Source organism: Silurus meridionalis, chromosome 7 (genome assembly GCF_014805685.1).
Source record: "Silurus meridionalis isolate SWU-2019-XX chromosome 7, ASM1480568v1, whole genome shotgun sequence".
In the NCBI taxonomy this organism is placed as follows: Eukaryota; Metazoa; Chordata; class Actinopteri; order Siluriformes; family Siluridae; genus Silurus; species Silurus meridionalis.
In genome coordinates, this window is record NC_060890.1 from 16,815,851 (window position 1) to 16,839,499 (window position 23,649).

A 23,649-nucleotide genomic window follows, 5' to 3' on the forward strand; every position below is an offset into this window, starting at 1 on the left:
CCTCCAAAGTTCCCTACTGTCGTACCTAAAACATTTAATTAAAAGCCTTGCTTCAATGAGGGTTTGCTACTAGACATGATATTAAAACCAGACAGGGTAGTATTGCCTTTTCGTCCACCAAATTTCAACATGAAAATAAGCAATACAAAAAAGGAAGGACAGCTATTATTTTTTAATATATCAGAATTGTACTTGAAAGTGGAATGTCAAATGGCAGCATTTGCATTTTAATTTTGGTTGCCATTGGATATTTGTTTGGCACAAAAATGCAAACACATTTTGCAACTGAGTTTACACTAGGTCTTCAAATAACATGTTAATTTGCAACACATGCTATTGCAAATATAATACATGTTTGAAATATCATTTTTTTTTTATTTACATTTAAATCATGCAATGTGACTGGGTTTTGAATTCAATTTAATTCAATTCAATTCATTTTTATTTGTAAAGCGCTTTTAACAATGAACATTGTCTCAAAGCAGCTTTACACAGAAAATCATGAGAAAAAGTAAGAAGACTAAATCTGACTCATACCTTCACCTCGCCAACCTTTCATACAAATTGAGTTGTGCACATTGCTTTGATTTTGCAAGCATGAGACCATGTCTGAATAAAACCACTGTTATGATTTAAATATGAAAGGAGGCTCCGTTGGCCATAAATAAACATGGCCTCCCACAGAACACGGCAATGGCTGGTGAATTATCTTTATAAGAAAGGCCATCAATGGCTCTGATGGGTTCTTGCTGGGCTTTTAAGTGCTATTCATCGGTCAGCACAGAGGCTCTGACACAGATGGACAAACTCATTCAATAGCACACACTAGATTGATGGGATTAATGATAAGACATCTGCTACAAATAATCTTTGAAGCATTTTCTCATCTCTGTCCTTAGTATTTATGACAGTTTTTGTTTTAGTTCTTTTCTAGGGAATGTGATCGGGCAGGACAGCAGGACTTGGTCCAGTCCCATGTGACTGTTGTAATTCTAGACACAGAGAGTGAAAGAAAGGAAGTGAGAGAAGGCGCAAACAGAGGAATCAAAACACTGGGAAGAAGGCCAGGCCACTGATTAGTACAACGTTACATCTACTGATGAACTTGTCCCAGTCAGCACTGCTTTACTGCTTCAGCACATCCATACAATAATGCTATGGATGAGCGCACTTCTTTCTTCTCCCTTTTTTGATTGATTGTTTTCTTTATCACTGTCATTCATTGTTTTTCTCAGCTTTGCTACTCAAAAGCTTGAGTCTGTTTACCAATGATCTCTGCATTCACACTTCATACATGTGAAAGGACAAGATGCTATCGGTTTACGCTCACAGACTCAAGTCCCCTCTCTGCCTCAAACCCCTGCTCATGACACTTGTTTACTTGGGCAAGATGAAGGGAGTGATGAAAGCAAGCTTCCTCAACAGAAAATTGGCTGCCGACAGTCACCCTCATTCCCCCCCTTAGGACTGTAACTGCTGCTTTCTAAATTATGGTTGTCTCGGAGCTTGGCGCTTATGCCGGTGGCCTGACAAGCACTTCACTCTGATCTGATGCCATGCAGGCTGAAAAGAACGCTTGCACCATTGTGATTTTTATCAGAGCGCTGCCTGCCACACCTTTCTGTACCTGTGAAATACTGGGAAGTTACATTATAGCATGGCTTTGACTTTCGTACTGTGTGGTACGTGTCTTCAAAGTCTTTAGTAAAAATGGAGATTTGCATCAGGAAATGAATTGGGATATTTGGCACATGAGTTTTTATAAGTATAGTACTTTAGTTTGATGTAAACCTGTTAAAGCTTTCTCCTGCTTACTTCTCTTCAGAGCGAGCACAAAGTTATTATTCTAAAATATTATTGTGTTTGCTCTGTTTCACTGCTATTATATTACCAGCTTTCAGGGTAACAATTTGTTGTCTTATATTAGCACCTAATGATCTCATACAATTTGCATTGAGCTTCCATTAAGATTCATTTCCAAACTTACCTTCCCAACATATTGCTTTCCACTTCCAGTCCACTCCTCTAAGAGAAAGAAACTATTCCACATCCATCCACGCTTAGAACGGTGGAGCGTCCGTCCATCCCTATCAGCTGTGCTAAATCCGGGCACCGGGCGGAGCAAGGCTGAGCTCCACTCCAGGATGGACAACAGCAGGAGCAAGTGAAACTGATTAGTTATCATTGTATCCAATCGCTCCTGGAGAGTCCTTGATAAGAAATCAATTAGCAGCTTTAGTGTTGTTTTGGAGATACAGCTGAATGCAAATCACAACAGAATGGGACATCCTATCCTCAGTCTCCTTTTCTCCTTTCTTGTTCAGGCCTGGAAAGAAGGCAAGAGAAGATTGATGAGGCACAAAATTATGCATCACACTATGGTTTCGTTCTTGAATCCCTAAGATAAAAGCAATTGAATAACTTGAAGTTGGCAGCAAATCAATCAGTAGAAACTCTAACAAAGTTTAAAACGGCTGTGACTATCATTTGCATTAATAACAAGGACAAACAAATGCTTCAAATTTACTATTTTATTTGTAAGCATTTACTTATTTTAAAGGTTGATATCACACAGCTGTGCATCAAAATCTGGTTTGAACTGCAGTGCTATACAAAGTTCTTCCGATTACATACAAGTCTATGGTACACAATAAACAGAGCAGGCTGCTTAGCTAAACCCACAATGACTCACTGAAGCACAGTGTGCCCCAAGAGCACTGCTGAATGGTAATTTAGGGAGCGCATGCATAATTTATGGGCTTTTGGAACTTAATCCTAATAAATCGCTCTTCCTTCATTCCATGTAAGCCAGTTTTCAAGGAAAATGTAGAAGGCCAAAGTGTCATGCCAGCCTGATGGGCATTTATTACCCTCACTGTATCTGGGGAATCACAAGCAAATCAGGAGTGAATTTAAAGTATTATGTTGTTCTTGTTCACCGATCTGAATTTACATGAGAAAGACAAGGAGAATAAAAAGAAACAATGTCACTGAAGGCATAAGGAAGAACAAATCGTCTATCCTGCTTTTCTTCTGTGAACAAATCAGAGCCATGGTCCTTTTTGATGTTACTAAAATAGTACTTGTAAGAGAACATTATCTTATGAACATGAATGAAATAATGTAATTAAATAAGATAGAAATAGGGCATTATTCACAAGGTTGCAGTTTAAAAGTGTGTCGATTGCTGTAATTTGTGGAATCACTGGCTAATGTTTAATAATGAATTCAAGCAGGCCCATCTTGGTAAGGCCTCTGTGGGCTTCAGACATGTGGTTTGTGTATCTCAGGGTCAGAGAGCTGGGGAAAAAACGTTTACATTCAACAACTCTGTAAGAGTCTTCATGAATTAAACATGATGCTACGGGCAGAGTTGTTATATGCTATTGGCAATGTAGTATTATAAAATGAAAACGCATGAAGTAAAATCGACATGCTTCTAACATTTGGGTGTTCGTGAAAGTGAGATTGCAAAGGTGGGAAATACATACATTTATACTTTTCAACTATCAGTGTAAATCTATTGTGCTGGGTTTTGGTCAAGCCTATAATTTTAGATATAAGCTAGGTCTTAGTGGAAATACTGTCAAACCAAACATTATTCTCTTATTAAATACTACACCTTTTACCACACATCAAAGACTATTATTAGGTTAAACAGAACCTATTATAAAATAATTACACGTTTACACAACGATGTTTCTTTTCAAAAATATGTTTGTCAGATGTAAAATTTTATCCACAAATCACTGCATGTTATCAAATCATCCGTATACTAAATATCTGTAAAGCTGTTTAGTGACATTGTCGAATGATAAAAGTGCTATACAAGTCAAATTTATTTGAATTGAGTTTAATATGCCTTTTTTCCACAGTCATTCTAGTCTACACATACTACAGGAAATATGTCACTTTTTGGTATGTAAATGTTCCACATCATATTTTGTACCACTTTGCCCACATGTTAATAATTTTATCAGTGTATATATATATTCCGATGAGTAGTGTAATGATATGATTAATGTGATGCAAAAATATTTACTGGATAGATAGTGTTCTTTATTATTCCTAAAGCAAAATTGTAAAAATTAGATTATAAATTATAAAATTATATATTATATTTTAATAATGGTCTTTACGTCTTTTAAAATTGAAGATAAACTCCAGAATTATTTAGTTTGATTACTGATCGGTATAATAGTGTGCTCTTGGTGCCATAATAAATATCTGTTTCTCTACTTCGGTATTCTTGAGTACTATGCATGTCTCCCCTCCAGGCAACCAACTAAAGTCTCCTGCATCTTTACACACTATAAAAGCAAGAGAGCTAGTAAAGCCAGCATGTGTCTTCTTTCTTGTCTGTGTTCTGAGTGACAAGGCAGATAAAAAAAAGTTTTCTCAAACTTTAAATGTTTGGGAAAATTACCAACCGAATATATTTAGAAAGTCCAGAAATGCTGTAACAATATTGTTTCTGGATGTTTTGCTGACACTGATTATGTCAATACATTTGTTTGCATAGACACAGAAAAGACATGGAAACTTCAGCTGTTACAAACAGAGATTTTATTTCCCAATTGTCAATAAATACCAAGGCATAAGTTCATGTGTAGAGAGTATGTTTTAAAACACAATGCAGAACAATACTGTACATACTGTATTTTTTATCCTAGTATGGAGATGCAGCAATGTTTTTCTGTTTCTAGACTTCTAGGAGTTGAGACCTAAGACTGAAAGTGAAAAACTGAATGCAGAAGTGTCCAAAAATTGCGTTCATCAGATTTCCAGCCTTATTTTATTGACAGGTGAAATCGTGCTTACCACAGCTTGGTAGTGTTGGCGTTATCATGCCATGGATTGCACATGTATGCAGCTCTTGTCAGCCCGGTTCTGCTGAGAAAGTGTTATCATTGCTGTCATGTAACAGGGTTGTTTAGAGCTTGGGGTTTGTGGAAGGGTCCAGATAGGAGATTATGTGGTGCTGGCTGACTTAGAGGGCGCCAATAAGCTATAAGCTGATAAAGGGTTTCTTTTTTCCCCCTTCTACTGGCCTGCACACTCGGAGTTGAGCTGTTCCACAGTGATGACAAGTGCATCCTTGGAAGCTCACAGAAACCGTTTGTGGCAATTAAACTATGGTGATTCTTGTGATTGCATTTTCTAATTAACATTCAAGGCTGTCCTTGGGTTTTAATAGCATTCTGGTTATTAATCTTTGATGCAGCATGCTTATTAAGCATTAAAACAGCACATCTTTTTAAAATTCTACTTGCTGCCCCATGCCTAGGGGGCGGATGTGCCCGCAAAAGGGGGTGGGGGGGAGGGGGTTTCAGTTGCCAGATGTTCAGTGCTTTTATTTAATTATCTTAACTTGATTATTGTATTATGAGTCGGCGGCATATTAAAAAGTTGTTTATGAAGAAAGGCATTGGGGTGTAGGAGGATTTACAGTAGCTTAATATAAAAAAAGGAGTGGGGAAGGGCAAATATTCTGATATAAAGCCGCACAGCCTTACTTGTCGTATTAACTAGCTTAAGTGGTAGGTGTACAAGTGTTTTTGTGTGTGTGTACACATGCTTAAAAAGCTTACTGCTTTGTAATTTGGTCTTAATAAGTATTTAAGTGGGAATGCACTGTGGTGCCCTAGGTGCGTTGGTGGTTTGAAACAGACATACTGGCTATACAAGCAACAGGGTTTTATGTACTATTGTGTTGTGCTAAAAATTATTGCAAGGATTAATATGAGAAAACAAACACACACAGATAGAGAGAGAAAAAGAGAGAGAGTAGTAAGTCAGGTCAGTAGAGCGGCTATGCCCTGGCTAGTAAGACTTTGTCTTTGTAATTGCTGTAGTCCTGTCTGCGAGGCAGTGATCTATTTCTCTGGAGACTTATAAAAAGCAGTCTAGAGCTGCAGTGCCTACTGGGAATACATTTCCCATAGTCCAGCACAGCCTCGTTTGCTCAACCCTGTTTTGTGCCAGTTACTCCTACTCTTTCTCTCTTTGCTTTGCCCTGGAGGGCTGCCTCAGACATGGATCATTTAGGAAATCTGGGCTAGTCCTCTCCTTGCCTGGTGCTGTGCTGATGGATGGTCATTCACATATATAGGGTAACACTGTCTGTGTCTGTACATTCATTTTACACAGTGTCTTTGGAGAAAACTTTTTTTGTTTTGTTTCTTCTTTCTTTTCCACCTTCCCTGTGACCTTGACGTCTAAGAAACACAGAGGATGGAAAATGGATTTGAAGCTCTGATGGGATCGGGTAGTGAGGCAGATTGCAAACCGGAAAGGAAAGGTTAAGGGAAAAGAGAGACAAGATGCATGCTGGCATGACAAGTTGGATGAGCAATGCACTCAATATGATACAAAGCTTGAAATACCATGTATCATTTAAAGACTTAAAGATTGATGCTGTGTGCAAAGTAGAAATTAAAACTGATTATAAGAGCTTGAGGTGCCTATTACATCCTTTTGAATTTTTTTAAACCATATAAGTAAATGATAGAATGTTTATAATGTAATTTGGTCATGATTTAAAAATGACAATGGCTTCTGTTGCTTAGGCTGAATTGCCGTAAAGTAACTGATAAACTCGACCACTTGGTGGAGCCCACAATCTCTCAAAGAATGCAGCACAATTACAGCAATGTTTCTCTCTCTGTTCTAAGCCTCTCTTTCTCTCTTTCACACTTACACTATCATTCTCTCTGCTGTTTTAAATCTATTCAGATATCAAATGTATTGCATTGAGGAGACATTCATTAGGATACTCTGTATCCTGTAAATAGCTTGCCAATAATAGTGAAATCAACATCTGCAGCTTAATACCTGCTGTGCATTCACAGAAATCAACAGGCAAAAAGTTTGTAATCCTACATGGACAGATATAAAAAAAAAACACACGCACAAATGAACTTTGATTTTTTTGTTTCTTACTGTAAAATTGAATACTTGTCAAAGTGTTGAAATCTGCTACACATTTCATAAAAATCCAATATCCATTCCTGTGTAGATTCAAATTTCTTCTGTTGTTAAAAGCTCCCTGCTCATTTGATTTTGCTCTGACAATACAAGTAGACTTTCATTAGTTGTCTGTCAAAACTGTCATTAGTTTTGCACATTCATAGATTTTTTTAATTTGGCAAAGACAACAAACATGCATAAGGTGCTTGAAAAAAAAACTTTCTTCAAAAATCATCATTTTGAACAGTTTTATAATAAAATTGTCGCACAGATTATCATCTTGAAATCAGCATAATGAAATACATTCAGATGGAAGAGATATATATATATACTTATTGTTTTTATACAGTTTTGTCCCTTGAGTCATTGTTTGACACATTCTGTTTAGTATTGTGTGTGTGAATGTTGTTAATTTGTGTTACAATATATATTGTCTTGCAGCTGTATAGATAGATAGATAGATAGATAGATAGATAGATAGATAGATAGATAGATAGATAGATAGATAGATAGATAGATAGATAGATAGATAGATATTTTATTAATTTTTATTTTTAAAGACAAACAATTCATGATGTGATCTGTGGTTTAGGCAGTACAAGAGTGGACAGATGACAGTTCACAGCAATAAGCGGCTTAGTGGAGTCATGCAAAAGCATTTGTGTAATTGGAGAATTCCTATAACAATGATTCCTAGAGAACATTATCAAAGCACGCATAATTCCTCTTATCAGTCCACGACAGACTATTTAAAGATTTGGCTGAATTAAAAATAAATATCAAATACTTTCACAGCAAGAATTTGCATTCACCTCTATTCTTGGCTGTCTTTGATGATCCAGTGTTTTACAGTATTTCATTATGAATAAATATCAGGAAAAAACAATCAAAAAGCATCTCTCTATGCAGACTATCTGTGCAATAAGTGCACTGGATTCATTTATATAGACAATATATAAACAACCGAACATGATTCTCCTAGCCTTATCCAAGCATTCTGAACTCCACACAGGAGACAGCACGAGTACGAAGCAATTCCACCCCAAAAAAGTGACTCTATAGCTCTAAATGACAACTGATGCCCAAAAGTATGATTCATATATATTATATGACCATTACATTGAATTTTTTTCACCTCAAAATCCTTCTTTAACATCCCACAAAAGGAAAGAATAAACCATCCACTTACATTCTTGCCTCTTTGAATCCTTCTCTGGAAAACTTTATTCACAGATTTAGCTTACAGTGAGATACGTCCACAGCAGCAGAGTAAATCATGTGGTGAAAAGCACATGTCTCAATAATAACCTTTAGATTCAGCAAGAGAAATTACGTACATGACTGCACTCTTTCAGTGCGCTCCTTTCATCTGTCTAAGAGAAAGGGACTGAGAGAGAGTGAGAGAGAGGGAAAAGGAGAGAAAGACAGAGAGAGAGAGAGAGAGAGAGAGAGAGAGAGGCAGAGAGGGAGGCTGAGCAAGGCTGAGAGTGAGAGTGAGAGAGGTTTTACCTTCAGTGTTCATGCTTCGTTGCTGATCTACGCGTTAGTAGTCATGCTACCCGGTCCCTCTTTAGCAAACCGAAGCACTGCCTGCTCTGTCACCTTTTCTGCACTTACATGGCAAGCTAGAGTGCAGGCTGCGTGTGGAGAAGCGTGGATGGGAGCCAGGGTGTGTGAGTGTGAAAGGGACTGTGTGTGTAAAAGAGAGAGGGAGAGAGTGGAGGGAGAATGAGAGAGAGAGAGAGAGTGTGTGTATTTGCACACTGACATGCTGTCTTCTCTTTCAAATGTGTTTCGCTCTGTGCTACTTGCTTCTTTTTCAAATGCATGTGATTCTGGTTGGAATTTTTTTCTACTTTTATGCTTATTCTGTTTGTTTTTTTCATAATTTCCATCTACATTTGCATTCTTTTTTATCTTTCTCTCTCTTTCTCTCTCTGTGTCTGTTGCTGTCAGGGAGAGAGAGTGAAGGAGAAAGGACTCAGCACATGATTGGCTGCCACTCAGAAGTCCCCAGTAAAAACGACAGGAAGAAAGAAAAAAAAAAATGAAGAACGAGGAGGGGTTAGGAGAGCCTTTAGTCCCCTGGAGCTGTGGCTTTGACTTAGCTTGCCACAGAGCACAGTGGGAGTGAAAGGATACATAAAGGCCATCACTGGGAGGTTAGGATGGACACAGCCAAAGAGAAAAAGGGAACGAAATATAGAGAGCAATAGGGAAAGAGAGAGAGATGAAGAGAGAAAGAGGGACAGTCTATACGAGAGGTGAAAGAGACAAAGGAAAGCTCAAGCAATAGATGGCAGTAATGATCCATTGCAAAAAGACATTTCATGATGGATCGAGTCGCTGATGCTTGATGTCTAAAGCAATCCAGGCCTGAACTAATCCAGTGCTAACGACAGCGGGATGAAGGAGAAAAAGACCATAAGATGTAAAGCAGAAGCAGGAGAGAATGGCAAGAGACTGCTGCTGACTTTTTCTTCTTGTTTGTCAGGAGTTGAGGGTATCTTGAAGGACAGCTTTCAAAAATTCAGTTCAGGTCTAACATTAAGTGTCCACCCTTAACTCAGTGAATGGATATATGACAGTCAACACTCACACGACAGAACATGCTGCAACATTTATATTTAAACTGGAAACAAGCCATTTAGGGCTTTTGGTGTGAGTTAAATGTTGCAATAACGATTAAGAGAGATTAGAGGAACACGAGTAAGCTTGGAAAAGATATCTAGCAAAAGGAAGTGATAGAAGCCTTTCATATGATGATTTGTGTAAAAGTACCACAGGCCTGATAACCTATCTAGTAAAGATACTTTGAAGCACATGGGTTTCTATGAATATTTTATTAGCAGAAAAAAAGGATAAAAATTACTCCAGTGGTGGCTGCTTGCCCTGAACTTTTTTAGTCATAGAATCAGGTTTTTTTTTTTTTGCTGATCTGGAATGTATCCAGCTAAATTAACATATTTACAGATAAGAATGAACTGATGAGTGAGAGATGATCCCTCACTGAAATTTCAGAGTGTAATTAACTTTGCCTTGGGCTTTGTGTTGTGGCAAATCTTTGCCTATTATAGCTTATACTGTTTTAGGTGTGTGTGTGTGTGTGTGTGTGTGTGTGTGTGTGTGTGTGTGTGTGTCAGAGAACCACCAGCCACACCTTCCTCCAAGGCTCACACTCTCACTCAGCCTCTCCCTGCTCTAAGCACCTACACCGTGTGTGTGTGTGTGTGTGTGTGTGTGTGTGTGTGTGTGTGTGTGTTTCTCTCTACAATTTTTCTTACTATTAAAATCATACACAGCACACAAGCCTACATGGTGTACATACATTATTAATTATGACATCAGGCATGTTTGTACAGTCAGGGCATGTCTGTTTGAAACGCTGCTTCTAAGTTAATTACATTTGAGAATTTTCACTGCAGCTGATACTATATGTGGTTGTGTGTGTGTGTTTAAAAAACTTTAAAAATGATTAGATATATGTCAAACCAGAGAACTTTGTACTCAGAAGGAGGTTCAGAGTGGTTATAGGATAGTAATTTCAATCAACATAATAGACAGTGTTCTTCCAAGATGTCTAATACCAAACCTCTGCTATCATGGACCTGATTTTTCTTTTAGTATTATTACATTTATGTACATTTTTGCCTCCTTACCTCATGCAATATTAAGTCCAAATTAGAAATACCTGTGGAATTCTTGGATAATAGAATCAGAGATTGAGTTGGACAAATGCTCAGACCTGTATGAGGTGAATAAGATTGTTTCTGAAAAGCCTTGAAGGCATACCATAATTCACATTAACCATTATGTTTTCCTCCTCACTATCTTGTCACATAGGAAAAGTTAAGAATAAGTAACTGAATTTAAACATACTTAGAATGAGAAACTGTTTCAATAGTAGCCTTCAGCTTAATCCTAATATGTTGAAATCAAATATCATTATTGATTGCATATGGTAAAAAAACAGATATTTGTCTTTTAAGGGACATTAAACACACCACAATAAAGCATATCTTCATTTATTCTCAGTATCCAATTATTACTGATCAGCATTATAGAAGATCCAGAGTTTGGAGGCAGAAAATCATCCTAATTCGCAAGTATATCCATAGGCACAATGCACAAACACGTACACACGTAAATATTCAGATTTACAACAATGGGTGGCTTGGCATAAACAGTGTATGTTTTTAGAGAGTTGAAGAAACAAGAAAACTGAGAGAAACTCACATTAGAATTGGAAGTTCATGCAAAATGTCACATAAGCAGTAACCTGAGGATCAAACCTAGAACCATTCAGCTGTGAGGTGGCGTTTCTACACCCCTACTCCAAACGTCTAATTTTTATAACCAGTGTGTAATATGCATGCAGGGAGTATAATTGAGTTCATGCATGTAAGACTCCTTCAGCTTTAGATTATGTGAGAAGCAAGCACACTTACATTGAATTATCAAGGGTTCTTAGCTTAAATTCTAATTAATAGTTCTACTTGAAGTCATTTCTGGAAAACACACTTGTTTTAATAAACTCAATACACAAACTATGTACCCCAAACTGTTGGCAACCATGGAAGATGTCAGGCTTCCCCGCCAACTAAATTCCAGTTGACAAACATAAATTAACATAACATTCCCTAAAACGTGCTACTTTTAATGTGTTTTATTGTAAGTATTTTTAATATTCCCCAAAATTGTTAATTATGTAACTTTGTTACATAATTTCCTAATGAATGTGTTATTGAAACATTATTATGTACCCTTATTTCTTACAGTCATTTGTTTTTAACCTTTTGATGATTTTCATTGAGTTACATGGCACTTAAATAAGGTGTCATTATAACTGTCACCTATAATGTTGTTTATGCGACCACATTAATTTGTTAATTGGAAAAAGTAGAAATAGTGATCAGATAAATATGCCAAGCCAATGTCTCCTATTTTTTTTGCACTCAATAGAAACATCAAGCATTACATCAAACTGTATAACAGGTTTGGATAATGACAATGATTACACTATAATTAACAATTCTGTGCATATTTTCTCAGACCTCAATTAAAAGTATAATTAAGTTCCCTTTCAGGAACTCGAGCTGCGTCAACAACGCTTTGGGAAAGCTTCCGATTGACCACAATCTAAATAACGTGTGTATTCTGCCCAACTAAAGAGCAGTGACGTCATGACCAGGAAGCTAAAAAACACAAGCGGTGGAGACGGTACTAGGCTCTCTGTGTGTGTGTGAGTCTGTTCTACAAAATGTAAGGTGCAGTAAAAAAAAATTAAGAATGGATGGCAAGCAATCCTTCCCCCTGCTTTATCATGGGGGAAACACAGAGTTTGTGTGTCACTTGTTTGGGAATGGAGCATGCACAGTCGGCACTCAAGGGAGCTGGCTGCTCTCATTGCTGCCACATGCCCATGCAGATGCTCCACGCTCCTCGTGGTTCTGGCCCCACTTCCGCCAAGGCGAAGCGGCGACTGAGTTCATGGTGCTTGCAGTCGGATCTGGCAGAGGGTGTGGAGTTAGGCCTGCCCCTTTCTTCTGCCTCACCTGCAGATCCAGCGATCTCTCCCAGGGTTCAGAAGCACACCTTTCAGTGTTTTCTTGTGGGAAGAGCGCCGCTTCACCTCTCTTCTGCTGAAGAGGGGGTGGGATGGATGTTGGTGAATCTGCTGACACCCCATCTCAGCCAGTCCATTTTGAAGAGCTCCTGGAGGTAGTTACTTGTTCTGTCGCCAAGCTAGATATGGCTTGGCCCCATTCAAGAAGCAGAAACAACGTCCACTTAGCAAGCTGGATGAGCATATTTTGCAACCTACGTTACTGGCTCTGGCCGGGGTCTGCCCTTTTTCCTGGACCTGCACAATGAGGTGTCCAGGCCATATTCCTCTTCAGTCCAAATGTTTCTCTTCACTAATGTAGTAGTGCGGTTATGGGACGATGCCCCCGGGTTAAAGAGAGATGCTGGCTGGCTATCTCTCCCCGGCATCCCTCAAGTCCCCGGCGCTGCCCACCAAGCCCCTTTGGACTTCCCTGGCCTTGGTTGGCAAGGCTTACCTAGCAGCAGGTGAAGCCGCTGGCTGCCTGCCCACCATTGCAGTGCTGCAGGGTTAGATAGATCTAAAGGACGCTTATTTTCACGTATCCATCCTTCCTTCAAACAGGAAGTTCCTAGGGTTCGCTTTCGGGGCCAAAGCTTACAAATATCGGGTCCTTCCGTTTGGCCTTGCACTTTTACCCCACATCTTCATAAAGTGTGTGGATGCGGCTCTGGCTCCGCTGAGACACCAGGGCATCTGCATACTGAATTGTATCGACGACTGGTTGATATTAATTTGATCAGAGCAGTTTTAAAGACTGCTGGGTCTGATGACAGCTGCATCCAATGTGGTGCTACTTGGCCTCCTAAACATGCGACTCAGTGGTGGCTCAGAGACGGCTCAGGTCACACGGTGAGCCTTACAGGCCTTAGACAATACTTCTAGCATTAAAGTATTTCCTCTCAGACCTAAGGGAACATCATGTGCTGGTCCATACGGACAACACATCTGCGGTCTACTACATCAACCACCAGGGCGGTCTGCACTCTCGCCTATTTAACAAGCTGGCACAACAGATCCTCCTGTGGGCCCAAGGAAAGCTGCTTGCTCTCACTGAGAGCACTATATATCCAAGGGCAGTTAAATCAAGAAAAAGACACGCTTCTGAGACAGGGGGCCGAGGCCCGGGGAATGGAGGAATATGAGGAATATTTTACAGAGCACAAGTGGATTTGTTTGTGACTCAAAAGACATCGCACTGTCCCTTCTGGTTCTCCTTCCACCCTAAAGGTTATGTGTTCACTATTGTGGCTTATACTGCTCTGCTTGCTGAGCATCTTCTCATTGAAGAGGGTTGGGGATCTTCAAGCCCTTTCCATTCTTCTGGAGTTTTCTCCAGGCATGGCCAGTGCCTTTCTCTACCTCACACCAGGGTATGTTCCCAAGGTGACCTCGGTCGTCCCGCAACCAGTCATGCACCAGGCATTCTATCCTCCTCCTTTTCAGGCCTCTGACCAGGAGAAGCTTAACCGGGTGTGCCCGGTGAGAGCACTGGGCACATACGTCCACAGAACTGCCATGTGGAGAAAGTCGGACCAGCTGTTTGTCTGCTACAGTCCATATAAAAAATAGTTTCCTGCCAATAAGCAGACACTCAGTGTCCTCTTATGGATACTCTTATGAGTCCTCTGGTCCTTTCAGGGTCAGAGTGCACAAAACTGGAGACATTTGTATATTTGTGATTGGAAAATTATCTATGATAATGGCAGTGTGTTTTATTAAAACATGGGTTTTATTTTAATCTGCATATAGTTATTTATGCATTTTTAATTATGAAAACCTACATAAGTGTGTCCTATGAAACCATATTTCTTAGTCCTTATATTTTAAGCTTTGTTTTGTCATAGATTTGCTTTTCTTATTTGTCTTTATCATTATACCACATGATGAAGCATTATCATAACTAATGTGGGCTGTGAAAATCAATGTCATTATGTTCTAAAACACAGCAAGTCAAGGTAGTGTCAAGAAATTAAATACTGTAACTTGACTTGTTAGATCTAATAAAGATCAAGATTGGCAATCTAGTGTTATTGCTTGGTAATAGCAGCTATTAGAAAAATCTTGTATAGATTTAGTAAACACCATTGTTAAGAATCAAGTGACAGACATGATCATGTGCTTTACAGGAGCAGCACTGCTAGGATTTAAAAGATTATTTTACCTTATCAAGTCAGCATCTGAGTGATAACATACAAGCTCAAGTGCTGAAAAGTTATGACTTGTGTGTTGATAAAATCCGAGACATAAGCTCTATGATGGTGATTCTTGACTATACTGTACATGAGCAGTACATATTTTACAAGTTACATGAATCTATTAGAAACATAAGGCTGAAAGCAATGATCTACATTGTGCCTTGTTACGCCAGTTAAGTATAAGTATTGGAATTAAAGTAACACATGAACAATAAAGATCGACAGAGTGAAACAACAGCTGGAATACATAGACAAATTTATTAATAAGCTAACACAAGACAGAAAAAAATAAGTGGCTTAGGCAGAGAGAGCAACAGAAAACAAGACATGAGCTTGTGGCTTTTGATTGATGTAGAAAAAACAAGGAGTTTGGAATGAAATAGAATCCATGACACAATTTGTTCAGAAATGTACAAAATGTAAAGCTAGAGACAGAAATGCATAAAGATTTGCATTAAATCAGGTTCATTTACTTTTATTTCTCTTTTATTTCTTCAAAATATCTAACGGATTATGCTGTATGTGCTTGAAAATTCTAAACAAGCACTATACATGAAATGTTGGCAATCCGTTGTCAGATGCTAGAGTGTATTGCAGTTTTAATCTGTTTGGAAATGTTCTCAATGTCTACACCACCTCATTACATATATAATTATAATATATAATTACTCAGGTAGATTGTTTGTTGCTGTGTGAATTCTCTTTACCTGGGTGTGTACTATAATTTACATCCCAGATTTGAGTGTGTGTGTATGTCAGAGTGCATTTTGTATCTGCCACTGGATTGATTCTTTTGTGCATTTGTGGAAGTGGGCATGTGTGTGTGTGTCTGTGTGTGTTTGTGTGTGTGTGTGTGTGTGTGTGTGTGTGTGTGTGTGTGTGTGTGTGTGTGTGTGTGTGTGTGTGTGTGTGCGCACAAGTAAGACAGCTTGTATTTAAGTAATAGCATCATGTTAAATAGTACCAAAGGGGGGCAATGTTGAGCTGGGGTTTCTGTTCCACTAGACTAAACAGCGTTCTAAAAATACAAACTAGAATTCATCACCAAACAAACATATTAAAACATGAGCTACTGCATGGCAAACAAAGCTCACATGTGTCCAAGCAGAAGATTAATGCATATCATGGAAGATCATAGGGAAAGCATTTATCACACCTACCCCTTCCTCTTTCACACACACACACACACACACACACACACACACACACACACACAAAGAAAGTTTATTACTCCCATCTGCATTTCATCTTTATGAAAGCTAATTGTAAAAATGATGAGTAATGATATGTAATGCCAAAAGGTTAAAGAGTCTCCACACACACACACACACACACACACACACACACACACACACACACACACACAAACATGCTCTGCATCATTTCAAATCCTTGGACTAAGCTTCAAAAGCGGAAAAGATTTGCAAGAAAGTGTGTTGGTCCTTTTCAACTTTTAGCCTTTGTGGAGGAAACACAACATGTATGAGTATTTATCTGAGAATTACAACTCAATGATGAATATGATGATACAATTTTCTCTTGACTGATTCCAAAGTTTTAATTATTGCAAAGGCTTAGTTGTGCTACAATAGAAAGATTATGTAAGTGCATATTTTATTTAAGTGCATATTATATCATATATCATTATAATGATTTAGTACACATGCAATGTTGTCTTTGTTTTGCTTGATGAAATTAGTTTTCTGTGTGTATCTCTCTCTCTCTCTCTCTCTCTCTCTCTCTCTCTCTCTCTCTCTCTCTCTCTTTCTCTTTCTGTGTGCATGTGCATGTTTTTGTGTGTGTGTGTGTGTGTGTGTGTGCGTGCGTGTGCGTGCGTGTGCCTTCCTGTCTTTATGCAGTGACAAGCCTGTGCAGCCTTACTCAACCACCAAATCTCTGCTCTCACTACTGTCATTTCTTTTCTTTTCTTGCACCTTGTCATGCACAGACAAACCAAATCATTAAGTCTTGAACTGTACTGTAGCATTCGTGCTCTCTCTCTCTCTCTCTCTCTCTCTCTCTCTCTCTCTCTCTCTCTCTCTCTCTCATGCTATTCGAGAACAAGTGATGCGGAAAAGAATGCAAGATTAAGACATGTTAGTTTATGACACAGCACAATGCATTGACAAAAGGAATAAATATACCTGGAAATATGAAACATTTTTATTAATAACAGCAAATTTGTTACATCTATATTCAATATCTTTAGCACATTTACTGTAATGGGCAGGGAAGCAACTCAAACATTAGGCAGATTCTGCCTTCAGTGATATAATTGATGTTGTTTATATATATATATATATATATATATATATATATATATATATATATATATAAACAACATCAATTATATCACTGAAGGCAGTAATGTTTGAGTTGCTTCCCTGCCCATTACAGTAAATGTGCTAAAGATATTGAATATAGATGTAACAAATTTGCTGTTTATATATTTTTTATATAGTTTTTGCATCACAGTGGCAAGAAAGAGGATTGCAAATTGTGCCTGATTTTTTTTTTGTAAAGTACTGAAAAATGCTTGATCTTTAAAAAGTGTATTTACTGTACCTAGGCACATGTGGAATCGAATACAAACACTTAAATCATTTTCATTTAAAACCATTATGAAGCATGGTTCCAGTACAAATGCAAAGAATTCATATTACTGCTATGTTAACTAATTTAATGAAGAAGAAGAAGTATTAGAAAAAGAAGAAGTATTAGAGGAAGAAGAAGAAGAAGAAGAAGAAGAAGAAGAAGAAGAAGAAGAAGAAGAAAAAAGAAATTGTCATGGTTTTAAACATAAACTTATCCATGATATGGTTTCCATGGATCATAAAGGGCCCTGCTAAATGGCCTAACAGTGCCAGATTGACAGTGGTGGGGCTTGAACCCAGATAAGCCTCCTTCAGATCAACCTACCACCAAAAGCCACATCAAATGCTCCACTTATTTCACATTTATAACAAATTTATAAATAATACATATACACACCATCTGTCAGAATGCCTCCTGCCTCAACATTAGTGCCTTGCCCCTCTAATCCCATACTTTAAAATCTAGTATAATGCTCTATCAAAAAATGTAACAAAATAAAAACTAAATATAACTTTAGATGTTCAACTAGCACATATATGCATGATGATCAGGTGTCCACAAACATTCCTTAGAGCAATTCTTTCACTCATTGGTATGGGGCTCCATAGAAACTTCATAAAATTGCCAAAGAAGCCGATGCTGTGGTTCCTAATGGTGCCGAGTAAGGTTAATTGGAAAATTGAGGAAAAGTAAGCTGTGCCAAAATATTCCCTGCAGTGTCTGTCTCCTGTTCTTGGCACTATCATTTGGTAACATCAGCATTACAAGCTGCTGTATAACAGATTTTGATAATGACAATCATTACACCATAATACCAATGGTATGCACATTTTTCTTTGACCTTTAAGCAAAACCCTTTTTTGGTATTTTTATGAATATCCACTGAAATGACAGATATATTTTTTCTCTTGCTCTTAGATAAATTGAGCTTAATTTTACTATTCATAACAACAGTGATGCTATAATAGCAACATTGTGCAAATGTTCTTTGACCTTTAAGAGAAATGTGTTTAATTTTTTTCTTCAGAATGTTCAATTTTAATCAATGTCTACTGTTACTAGCCTTATGTAAAGTTAGCATTATGTAAGATAAAAATAAAATAAAAATAACTGTGCATATATTTACATATTCTATCTATCTATCTATCTATCTATCTATCTATCTATCTATCTATCTATCTATCTATCTCTTTCTCACTTTCTCTCTCTCTCTCTCTCTCTCTCTCTCTCTCTCTCTCTCTCTATATATATATATATATATATATATATATATATATATATATATATATATATATATATATATATATATATGTGCACCGTTAATAAATATAGAGGCTATAGCAGTGAAAAAAAAATGCAGACACTTGAAAAAGTACATCAAGTAAAATGATATAAGGCTAAGGTAATAAAAAATTAAAAATGTGTAAAAAAAATCTGATAATCAAGTACACTAAGTATATGTATGCATATACAGTATGTAAAATATTAGTCAGGATTTAGAGTATGTAGGTTATATATAAATACACTTAAATTAAATATTATTGCAGATGTATGTAAGGCACAATATGTGTTGAAAAAGTGGGGTATATAAATGTAAAGTATGCAATATGTACATTGTATATACAACTGTACAGAAGTTAAACACTGTTTATACAGTGTTCAGCGGTGTAGTGTATAGTTCAGTAGGGTGATGGTGGATGGAAAAAAGCTGTCCCTGAACCTGCTGGTTCTGGTGTGTATGTTCCTGTATGTCCTTCTTGATGGAAGGAGGTTAAACAGCTTGTGACTAAGATGTGTATTCATATTATATTCTGACATATATTCTATTACTTAAGTCTAGCATACCTTTAATATAGATGTTTCATACCGCACATCTTACAATGACTTGAAAGTAATGTAACTTCAACATTCACAAAAGCAGTAATCAATAAGTATTTATAAATACGTGAGTAGGATTATATGTGCACTGTGAGAAAGACGGCATGCTTCACGACATGCTTTACGAACACCACATGTGTAAGTGTAGCAGCTCTTATCACGAGTGATCAGATGATAGAATATTACAGGAGCAGCACCACAAGGGCATTATAAGATTTGTTTGCGTTATCACAAGTCAGGATATGAGTGATCACCGTGCTCAAGTGCTGAAAGTGCTGATAAAACCTCAGACATAGTCTCAGCCTTTCCTGCTCTCTGTTGACTGCTGAGATGTTTTCCTGCTTTTATTAGTAGATGATTTCCAGACTGCAGGCTGCTCAGGCTGGAGTCTGTCAGATTTTTCATTTTTTTTTTTTTTTTTGGCTATGTTGATCTTTAAGAAAGAATAAGACAAATAATAAAAGCGAGGGAGTAAGAAAGTGGGAGATTAAACATTGTGTGTATGAGCGACAGACAGAGAGAAAGAGAGAGAGAGAGAGAGAGAGAGAGAGAGAGAGAGAGAGAGAGAAATTAAGTGAGCAAAAATGGGAGATAAAAAATTGTGTGTGTCTGTGTGTGTGTGCGTGCGTGCGTGCGTGGGTGTGTGTGTGTGTGTGTGTGTGTGTGTGTGTGTAAGAGAGAGAGAGAGAGAGAGAGAGAGAGAGAGAGATAAGAGTCAGCAACATTGGGGACATTCCAAATAAAGTCTCCATTGAGAGCAATTAAGTCTGATGACCCTCTTGCTATAAATAGAGTGCATACTGATTGCCCATACTCTCACAGTCTTATTGCTGCTACACTAAACTGTTAATCAATGCCTGACTTGTAGGTTGACGGAGCATTAGGGACATTGCATATCTAGTGCAATATTTGTTCCTCAAACAGGGAAAATTTTCTAAACGCAGAAAAGAACATCTCATTCTCAAGAGATACAATTCAGACATTCATTAAAGTACTGTAACATCTGTGACAGAATAGGAGACTATGAGAGGTGCATAAAGAGGAGCAAGGCCAAATAAGTTCAGCTAAATCACTCTTTGTGCTTGTTAGTAATGGATAAGTTGGTACTCTTGGGTAAATTATGCTGAATGATGAAGGCTTGTGCTGCATTGTTTAGAGAAGGGAACTCTTACAATGGCACTGTTGCGGTAATGAATGCTCCAGTGTCACTGCACTGCACTGTTTTCCTCTCTTGTCTTATGCCCTGTCACCCTGAGGCCCAGTGCAGCCTTTCAACTCCCCAAATACATCCATAAAGCCAGAGGCTGGGTAAAAAAAAAACATATACGTACAATACTCATGGCTTTCGAAGTTTAATCATGTTTGTTTACATCAAAATTACCTACCTGACGTTGGTGCTAATAGTGTAAACATTTAAACAGCCTTGTGTAGGCTGGAGAATGTAGAAAATGCCACTGTTAATGCATTTATTCAGCCGACTGCTGCTGCGTGTGCTTGAACAACATTACTAGAACTGTCACTAGCACTTTTTTCTTCTACAGAGTAATGGAGATAGTGATGTTACAACTGGTTGTAATACATCTGCTTGGTTTCTTGATGTTTTATGTGGTGAATAGAGGCTCACACACTTACTGGACTAACTGAAACATATTAGAACCATTACTGAAGGCACTTTTCTGGTAAACAGGTGAAGAGGTGGAAATAACTGCTTGGTATATACCAGAGAGCTCTATGTGCTCTTTCTTAACATTATTTCTTCTTCTGATCTGTGACTAGAAAGATTTAGGTTCTCAAAAAAGCCTGAACAAAAAGCAAACTATTGGTATAGGTCCTCATTTATGAGAATCTACACAAGAAATAGGTTGTACAAGAAAATCCTTTTTTTTAAGTGAAAAAAGTTTGTATTTTGCTCTTGCTCCTGAATGTAATATTTACATGCAAGAAAACCAATGTAAAAAACATAGCCTTTAATTGTTTATATTCATTATAATATTAAAAAATTGTTTAAATTATATAAATAAATAAATGAAATTATGTATTTTAAATATACATCATATTATCATATAAAATATTGTCATATTTTTCCTATGTTTACAGCATTTAGCAGACATTATACAGACAAACAACAAGTGTGCTGTTACCTCTTTCAATATTTTCATCCTGGTTCACTATAGGTCATTAAAAATAAATTGTGAATCATTGAATATGAAACATAAACTATGCTTCTATGCACAATTACAAACAAGAAATTGTACTCTATCAAAGAAACAAAAATCAATGTGGGAATCATCTAATGCACTTCCTTACAAAAATTACTATTGGCAATTCAAAGTGTTAATACTTTGCTATTTGGCTGGTAGACTAAAACATCCATATTCTATACAAGCATTCACTTTATTAAATGGAGAAAATGGCTTCTAAAAAAACAGCGATGAGTTAATTCAGTGCTAAGCCATTGTACATACATTTCAGTCTAAAGATATATGATGATCTTATAATAACTCTATTAGCAGAACATGTGAAGGCTTATTAATTGCATATAGTTAAAAATAGCTGAAATTGCAAATGATTGTGTTTTACACTATCTCTGCGTTTATAAAATCAAATTAAACTGCATTATTTTTCTTTCTAAACTGAATTCATAAAAATGTTACACAATCCATGACTAATTGTCTGCAACCTACTAAAACAATTACATGGCATTTAAATGACATTTTAATAATAAAATATTTTATTTGTCCATACTAAACTCTAAAGCACTGCCCTATGTGGCCACTCTCTTGTGTAACCCATAACCCCTTTGCTCACCCGAACTCTGCAAAGCCTGATGACAGTCAGAGGGTCAGACTGACAGACATTCATCATCATTCAGCAGCGACAGACAAACAAATCTATCCTCATTGAGTCTGTCAGTCTCTATTGCTTTCATGTGACAGAGTGGAAATGTGATGGTCCACCCACCTAGAAAAATGACATGGCCATGTGGTGACACGTCGCTCATGAAGGCTGTCACACTGAGCATCACAATATGAAAAAGCACAAGTGTGAAATGCACTTTTGAAGGAGACTAAGTGAAAAATGATTCATGACGAGGAGGAAAAAAGGACCACAGTGATCACTGTATTGATTAGATGAACTCTTGAATGACTAAGAATATTTGTCTCATAGGGTATCCTGTTGTTGTTTACTTCAAAACCCTGCCACTAAATTAATAGCTAAAGCTCAATTTGCATAAAGAATGCAGATATGGTCTCCCAGATAGTGATGATAATGAGAGTAAATTAGATAATATTCAGCCGTTCCCTATGCTTCAATTAACTTCTCATTTATTTCCCTTTGGACCATAGAACAAACTGTCCAGTGCACCTTAACTGCAATCCGTGCTAGCTTTGATGCTGTGCTTTAACTGTTTCCAAATTTAATTTATAAATGATATTTAAAACATTAGCAGTTCACATCAACGTACAGTATATCAAAGGTGTATGTGTGGGGGTGTATGGCAGAATAATTCAATAATGAAATGGTCCATAAATTAATTCAGCACAATAATAATATTGTAATATGTTATCTAAACAGATGCTTTCAGCAAATGTGGAACTTAATGACTGTCATTACAGCTAATTTGGAAATATTATGAATGCATTAACACAGAGAGTTTTATTTCAGGGTGCCCGTTTTAATTGCCATGCTGTAAATACACAGATCTGTGACTCCGCATTGCATTCATTTATAGAGATGTTTCTGATCTATTATCATTCTTACAAACTCTAGTACATGGTCATATTAAATATGAGTTTTTTATTGCTCCTGACAGCTATTAGTCTTGCCACTATCAGTATTCTCCCGGTGTTTGAGAGTAAGGTCATTACTGAATGCAAATAAATGTGACAGGAGATAAACCACTGACCTAAGATAGGATTAGAATATTAAAGAAAGGTCAAATTTACATTTTATCCTCTCTCACTCTCTTCCTTCATCTTCAACTCTGTATAACAACATATTATTTTTTTCCCCCCCTTTTCTCAGTGGCTACGCATCACAATCATATTCACAAAGGACACAATTACATGATCAAAGCCTCATCAGATGACTGACATTTGACACAAAGGTATTTATTGCTGTAGTGTGTGTGCTGGGTTATACTTAGGAGCTGATTGTGTTTAAACTGAGAAAAAAAATTCAAAAAATATATAAACAAACAAATAAATAACAAACAAAAAACAAACATATATAAATAACAGTTATAGCATACCATGATCTTTTCAGAGCTGTGTACTGTATGAAATTTTACACACAGTATTGTTTTAGGCACAAAATGATAAAACTGTTTAAATCTTCACTTGAGAGACCCTTTAATGTCTAATAGGGTTGGATACATTAGTAGAGGGAACTTGGACCACTTCT

The 23,649-nt window shown here is 37.2% G+C and overlaps 1 protein-coding gene and 1 long non-coding RNA gene across 3 annotated transcripts in view; one reads left to right on the forward strand and one right to left on the reverse strand.

Moving 5' to 3' along the window:
- Positions 1 to 8,660, reverse strand: part of LOC124388851 (cadherin-10) — a 45,107-nt gene extending 36,447 nt beyond the window's left edge. The window contains exons 1-2 of one of the 2 annotated variants that reach the window (XM_046853922.1): positions 8,479 to 8,660; positions 1,988 to 2,326 (exon numbers count right to left, since the gene is read on the reverse strand). In XM_046853922.1, the coding sequence (XP_046709878.1) occupies positions 1,988 to 2,185 (198 nt within the window). In that variant the 5' untranslated portion in view covers positions 2,186 to 2,326; positions 8,479 to 8,660. Of the gene's footprint in view, positions 1 to 1,987; positions 2,327 to 8,158; positions 8,363 to 8,478 lie in introns of those variants that run through there. The other variant, XM_046853923.1, reaches the window with a different exon arrangement.
- LOC124388853 overlaps positions 1 to 23,649 on the forward strand; it is a 59,992-nt gene that overhangs the window by 35,284 nt on the left and 1,059 nt on the right. The window contains exon 3 of the long non-coding RNA XR_006926474.1: positions 23,272 to 23,353. This is a non-coding gene — a long non-coding RNA (uncharacterized LOC124388853). The remainder of the gene's footprint in view (positions 1 to 23,271; positions 23,354 to 23,649) is intronic.